At 62.9% G+C, this 7449-nt stretch overlaps 1 protein-coding gene across 1 annotated transcript; it reads left to right on the plus strand.

Annotated features, from left to right (window-relative positions):
• The first annotated feature begins 2179 nt into the window (after positions 1-2179).
• LOC121270118 (gastrula zinc finger protein XlCGF8.2DB-like) lies at positions 2180-3233 on the plus strand. The gene has a single exon (XM_041175433.1). The coding sequence runs from the start codon at positions 2180-2182 to the stop codon at positions 3203-3205; it is 1026 nt and encodes a 341-aa protein (XP_041031367.1). The 3' UTR covers positions 3206-3233.
• The last annotated feature ends 4216 nt before the right edge of the window (positions 3234-7449 follow it).

Below are 7449 nucleotides of genomic sequence, written 5' to 3' on the forward strand. Positions count from 1 at the left end.
CCCCCACACCCCCTCCCTCCCCATCTCCCCCTCCCCCACTCCCTCCCTCCCTCCCCCCTCCCCCTCCCTCTCCCGTCTCCCTCCCTCCCTCCCCCACTCCGCTCCCTCCCCTCCCCTCCCCCACTTCTCCCCCTCCCTCCCCAGCTTCTCTAGGTGCCAACCGTGACCGGTTGCATAGGTTCACGACTTCTTAAGGTGCCCCTGTAGCGAGCCTTTGGTGGGTGAGAGGGTGAGGGAGGGAGGGAGGGAGGGGGGAGTTAGTGGTGATGGTGTTGGGGAAGTGGAAGTGGCGCTGGTGAGGAACCTCCCTCTTACCCTCTCTGGGCGATATATAAAAAAAACCAGGAAGACCTGAGCAGCCCGGGAGGAGCCGAGCCAAACGTAGCCAAGAGGACCCCAGCGACGATAAACAAAACAGGAGGGCCGCTCTACTCCTCACCGACCCCCTCCTCCTCACCACCACCCCCCCCCCCCCCCCCCCCCCCCAACCAACCAACCAACCAAACCCCCCCCACCACCACCACCACCACCTACCGACACCCCCTCCACCCCGGGAGCCTGAGCACCGGCAGCCTCTGCGCGTGGGAGGAGCGAGCGGCGAGCAGAGAGAGAGCGCCGCACACGCTGCACCTGCGCGAGTGGTGGGGGGCGGGGGGGGAGTGCGGCAAGGCATTCGTCTACGTGTCCGCCCTGTCCCAGCACCGGGCGGACCACGCCGGCAAGCGGCCCTACGCCCGGTCCCAGTGCGGCAAGGGCTAGACCCGTCGCCCTGTCAAACCGCCCGCAGACCGTCAGCCGGCCTGGCCAAGGGTCCCGAGGGTAAACCCCGACCCGTAACCGGTCAGCGGGTCACGCGCCCAGCCCTTCGGCCCCCTCGAGTCCATTGCCGGCTCCTGGCAGGGCAATCCGGTCAGCCCGCCCGCTCCCCCCGTGAACCCTCGAGCGCACGCCCTCTACCCCCTCTTCCCCCCCCCCCCCCCCCACACCCCGCACCCCGCGCTTCGGAATCATTCGCCACCCTCGTAGGCGGCGAGTCTCAGGTCCTCGCCGCGCAAACGGGTTTCCTGCTCACTGCCCCTCCCCGCCAAGCGGCACCAGAATCTTAAATCTGTGCCGCTGCGCCCCCCCCGCCCCCCCGCAACCCACCACCCGCCACCACAAGTCCTTGTTCTGTCAACTAACGGAAAGAGCTTTTCCACGTCGGCCTTGTCCGAACCTGTCCCGATCGGATCCGCCTCGGTCAGACCTCCCCTCGATCGCCTGCGCTCCGGGCAGAACAGCCCCAGTTTCTCTCGCCCTCGCCCAATTGCTAAAATCCACCCCCCCCCCCCCCCCCCCCCCCCAATCCCTCTTTTTCTTTAATTCACTCATGGGATGTGGGCGCCATTGACTAGCCCAGCATTTATTTACCCATCCCTAATTTCCCCCTTGAGAAGGTGGTGGGTGAGCTGCCTTCTTGATCCGCTGCAGTCCCTGTGGTGTAGGTATATCCACAGCGCTGTTAGGGAGGGAGTTCCAGGATTTTGTCCCCTGTGGTGTAGGTATACCCACGGTGCTGTTAGGGAGGGAGTTCCAGGATTTTGTCCCTGTGGTGTAGGTACACCCATGGCGCTGTTAGGGAGGGAGTTCCAGGATTTTGTCCCCTGTGGTGTAGGTACACCCACGGCGCTGTTAGGGAGGGAGCTCCAGGATTTTGTCCCTGTGGTGTAGGTACACCCACAGCGCTGTTAGGGATGGAATCCTGGTAACGTACAGGCAATGGCCATCTCCAGCAAGGGAGAATCCAGCTATCTCCCCATGACATTCCATGGGCATTAGCATCACTGAATACCCCACTATCAACCTCCTGGGGGTTACCATTCACCAGATTTCGGAATTCTCTCCCCCAGAGAGCTGTCCAACCCTGGAACCTGCCCCCCTCTTACCATCGGGCGTTAGGTTCCAGGTTTTGTCGGCGCTCTGACCGCTGCGGGCGTTGTCGACCAGTCCGCCGGCTCGCGAACCCGCCAGCTGCCTCCTCTCGCGCAATCCGGAGCGTTGCTCCCTCTGCAATGTGTCCCGATGAGTGCAAGACGACAAGCTTCCCACCGCGCGCCTCCCTCTCTCTCTCTCTCTTTATATATTGTTTGCCTGGCTCCCTCCTAACCCTTTCTCAACTCGTTTTACAGAGCGCGAGGAGATGCTTCAGTTCGGGGCAAGAACCCCAGACCCACCGTCGCCGCGAGAGACGCCCGTGACCTCGGGGCCCCAGCTCGAGCGGCCTCCGCCGGCGGGAGGCGAGGGCAGCCGCGGCACCGGGGAGAGCCGCTTCTCGTGCGACGTGTGCGGCAAGAGCTTCGCCTACACCTCCTCGCTGTCCCGGCACAAGAGCGGCCACGCCGGCGGGACCTGGCACGAGTGCGAGGCCTGCGGAAAGGGCTTCGTCTACCTGGCCAAGCTCAACACGCACCGGCGCACCCACGACAAGGCGCGGCTCTATGCTTGCCAGGACTGCGGCAAGGGCTACCTCCACCCCTCGGTGCTGGAGGCCCACCGGCGCTCCCACACCGGCGAGCGGCCCTTCACCTGCCCGGTGTGCGGCAAGGGCTTTGCCCAGTCCTCCGCCCTCTGGTCCCACCGGCGGGTCCACAGCGAGGAGAGGCCCTTCGGCTGCGCCGAGTGCGGTAAGCGCTTCAAGAGCGCCCAGTGCCTGATGAAGCACCAGCGGGTCCACACCGGGGAGCGGCCCTTCGCCTGCCCTCTCTGCCGCAAGCGCTTTGTCAGCGCCGGCGGGCTGCTGACCCACCAGCGGGTCCACACCGGCGAGCGGCCCTTCGCCTGCCCCGCCTGCGGCAAGCGCTTCGCCCACGCCTTCAGCCTGCGCACCCACCAGCGGGTCCACACCGGCGAGCGCCCCTACCCCTGCCCCGTGTGCGGCAAGCGCTTCACCCAGTCCTTCAGCCTGCGCACCCACCAGCGGGTCCACACCGGCGAGCGCCCCTTCACCTGCCCCGAGTGCGGCAAAGGCTTCACCTACTCCTCCAGCCTGCTGGGCCACCGGCGGGTCCACACCGGCGAGCGCCCCTTCACCTGCCCGGCCTGCGGCAAGGGCTTCACCTACCTGTCCAACCTCCAAGCCCACCGGAGGGTCCACGCCCGGGGAGCGGCAGTCCGCCTGCCCCGAGTGCGGCAAGGTCCCCTGAAGGAACCCGCGGCCCGAGATTAGCAACCAGCCCCGGTACCCTTCCCCTTAACCACCCCCCCCACCCCCCCGCTCCGTCCGACTCCGAGTCACTCACCCCACCCCACCGCTCCCCCCCCGCCTCTCTCTCTCCTCCGTCCCAACTTGGAACTTCCTCCCGGCCGTTGCTGGATGACAGAGCGTCAACTCCCTCCCGAGGGTCACCGGCAGGGGAGTTAGTCGGGGGGGGGGGATCCTGAAAGCAAGACGCACCACCCACCACCACCCCCCGCCCCCCGTCACGCCACCTCGTCAGGCCCTCCAAACCCAGGGTGCAAGGTGAGGTGGGCGAGCGGCACTATAGTCTGCCAAAGCCAACTTGCCGGGGCGCTGGGAGGCGTTAGTCACTCAGGAGCGGCCCCACTGGGTGGGGGGGGGGGTGGTGGGGGACGTGTCCGAATGCGTCAAGACCCTGGACGATATCCAGCCCTCGGGCCGGCAGGTAACGTTCACACCCACACAAGTGCCAGGCAGTGACCACCTCCAACAAGAGAGAGTTCCAACCATCTCTTGGTCGCCCTCTCTCTCTCTTTCTCTCTTATCATTTCTTGGGGCTGACAAGTGGCAGTGACCATCTCCAACAAGAGAGAATCCACACCCCCACCCCTTGATGTTCAATGGGCATCACTGTCGCTGAATCCCCTCCCACCATCTACATCCTGGGTGGGTTACCATTGACCAGAAACTGAACTGGGGGACCCAGCCATATAAATACTGTGGCTACAAGAGCAGGTCAGAGGCTGGGAATCCTGCGGAGAGTAACTCACCTCCTGACTCCCCCCCCAAAGCCTGTCCACCATCTACAAGGCACAAGTCAGGAGTGGGATGGGACACTCCCCACTTGCCTGGATGAGTTGCAGCTCCCACAACACTCGAGAAGCTCGACAACGTCCAGGACAAAACAGCCCCCCCAGCTCGATGGGGCACCCCATCCACAAACATTCACTCCCTCCACCCACCGACGCACAGTAGCAGCAGCGCGTGTACCATCTACAAGATGCACTGCAGCAACTCGCCAAGGCTCCTTCGACAGCGCCGCCCAAACCCACGACCGCTACCATCTAGAAGGACAAGGGCAGCAGACACATGGGGAACACCCACCACCTGGAAGTTGCCCCTCCGAGCCCCTCACCATCCCGACTTGGAAATATATCGGCCGTTCCTTCACTGTCGCTGGGTTAAAATCCTGGAACTCCCTCCCTAACGGCACCGTGGGTGTACCTACACCACAGGGGACAAAATCCTGGAACTCCCTCCCTAACAGCGCTGTGGGTGTACCTACACCACACAGGGGACAAAATCCTGGAACTCCCTCCCTAACAGCGCTGTGGGTGTACCTACACCACAGGGACAAAATCCTGGAACTCCCTCCCTAACAGCGCCGTGGGTGTACCTACACCACAGGGGACAAAATCCTGGAACTCCCTCCCTAACAGCGCTGTGGGTGTACCTACACCACAGGGGACAAAATCCTGGAACTCCCTCCCTAACCGCACTGTGGGTGTACCTACACCAAACGGGGACAAAATCCTGGAAATCCCTCCCTAACAGCGCCGTGGGTGTACCTACACCACAGCGGTTCAAGAGGGCAGCTCAGCTCGCCCGCCACCTTCTCAAGGGGGGCAATTAGGGACGGGTCAATGCACGCTGGGCCCATCCCAGCGAGAACCACCCCCACCCCCACCACATCCCCGGGAATGAATTCCTTTTTTAAAACAACGCCTGACTCCAGACTCCCTCCGGAACCCGGTCCCCGGGCAAGAGACCCCTCCCCCCCCCCACCTTGGGGAAGAGGGGCGGAAGCGCTGGTAGGGATGACCCCCCCCCGCCCACCCCACCACCCCCCCCACCCACTCAGGGGCTTGGCCGACCGATCGAAATGGCGAAGGCTCGTTTCGGGAACGCAGCCGGGGAAGGGAGTCGGGAAGCTGGATCGTCGGGGAGGGAGTGGGGGCGGGGGCGGGGGGTGGGGGGTGGGGGGGTGGGTTGGGTGGTGGGAGAACCTCGAAGCAGCTCGTCCGCCCACGACCGGACCCTTTGAAGGGCCACCCTCCCTGCCGAAGGAACAGAAGCCGGGGGGGAAGACCGCTCGGCCCACACCCCCCCACACCCCCCCCTCGGGCCCTAGTCCGACCCTCGACGCCAGCTGGACTCGGGGGGGGGGGGGGGCTCCGGCTCCACTTCACCCCCCCCCCACCCCTCCCCCGTATCCCTCGGTTCCCCGGGACCTCCGATCCCTCCCCCCCCCCCCAGCCTCGAATCAACTCAACGACCGAGCGTCTGCAAACAACCCCCAACCCCCCCCCCCAACCAAACCCCCCTCACCCCGCCCACCGGGGTGGAGAACGGCGAAGATCGTCCGCCCTCCGAGTGAAGAGGTTTCTCCTCGTCTACCGTCCAAGATGGCCGCCGTCTCCCCCCCCACCACCCCCCTCCCCTCCTCCTCCTCCTCCTCCTCCGTCCCTCATGTTTCTGATACCCCTCCCCTCCCCCCCCCCACCTCGGACCAGCGGAGAACAATCCCTCGGCCTCCCCCACCAACCACCCCCACCCCCGCCCCGCCCCGCCCAAACCCCTTCCTCCGAGGTCCACCTACCAGAGACCGGAGAGGAGGTGGGTCAAACCCCCCCTCCCACCTCCCCCTCTCCCTCCTCTCCCCCACCCCCCTCCTCCTCCGGCCGCGGGTCTCGGGAGCAGAGTCTCCGCGTTGCGCCGATGGTGGCTCCGTCCCCGCTCCCCCAGCGTTACCTCCTGTCACGTCCGGGACTGAGACCGTCTAGACATCGGCCTGACGGAGGTCTGTGTGTGTGTGTGTGTGCGTGTGTGTGGGCAGGTGGGGGGGGCGGTGGTGGAGTCCAAACCCCAGTCAGGCCAGGCTACATTTCAAATCTTCTGCATCAATAAAACCAGCTTTGTTTCCTACACACCGTGGCCTGGGTCCTTGTTTGTGACAGAAGCGGACGGCGGAGTCACCGCTTATTACTGATATTTCCCGTCCTGTTAGTATCTGTGCCCCGGTGGTGGGTGTGTGGTGGGGGGGGGGGGGGGGCAGGTGGAGGTTGTGGGGGCCCCAGGTTCATGCATTCGGGGCGCTTTATGTGTGAAGTTCGATTCTTACCTCCCTCTACACCGTCCCCATCAAACGCTCCCAGGACAGGTACAGCACGGGGTTAGATACAGAGTAAATCTCCCTCTACACCGTCCCCATCAAACGCTCCCAGGACAGGTACAGCACGGGGTTAGATACAGAGTAAATCTCCCTCTACAATGTCCCCATCAAACACTCCCAGGACAGGTACAGCACGGGGTTAGATACAGAGTAAATCTCCCTCTACACTGTCCCCATCAAACGCTCCCAGGACAGGTACAGCACGGGGTTAGATACAGAGTAAACTCCCTCTACACCGTCCCAATCAAACACTCCCAGGACAGGTACAGCACGGGGTTAGATACAGAGTAAATCTCCCTCTACAATGTCCCCATCAAACACTCCCAGGACAGGTACAGCACGGGGTTAGATACAGAGTAAATCTCCCTCTACAATGTCCCCATCAAACACTCCCAGGACAGGTACAGCACGGGGTTAGATACAGAGTAAATCTCCCTCTACACTGTCCCCATCAAACGCTCCCAGGACAGGTACAGCACGGCGTTAGATACAGAGTAAAGATCCCTATACACTGTCCCCATCAAACACTCCCAGGACAGGTACAGCACGGGCTTAGATACAGAGTAAAGCTCCCTCGGGGTGGATTGTGCCTTCGTACTGACACTGGAAAGACTGAGGTGGTTAAACGTTTCTTGCCCTGACGTTTAGCTATTGGCTGCATCAGCTCCGAGTTAGTCTGACTGCGCTGGCCTCCAGCTCAGGTGTGGAATCTGTCGTTCCTGCCCAATGGTCTCAATCTGTGCCAGTGGAACGAGTCCCAGAAGGTGACAGGAATGGAGATGGTCATCAGCCTGGCACCGGCTGTTTTATTAGATGCCAACTGGTTGCTGGTTCTCAGGGACTCAACATCCCCAAATAAATCAGCCACAGCCGTTGGCGTGATTGTTAACTCTCTACTTGACCTCTCGAGCGCTGTCCTGGCCGGTCGCTCATCTTCCAACCTCCTGGTGCCCCCCGTCCCTCACTTACCTACACCGTTCCCAGTCCCTCAACGCCTGATTTTAAAATTCTCAAACTCACTTTCAAATCTCTCTGTGACTTCCTCACCCCCTCCCTATCT

Source organism: Carcharodon carcharias, chromosome 27 (genome assembly GCF_017639515.1).
Source record: "Carcharodon carcharias isolate sCarCar2 chromosome 27, sCarCar2.pri, whole genome shotgun sequence".
Lineage (NCBI taxonomy): Eukaryota > Metazoa > Chordata > Chondrichthyes > Lamniformes > Lamnidae > Carcharodon > Carcharodon carcharias.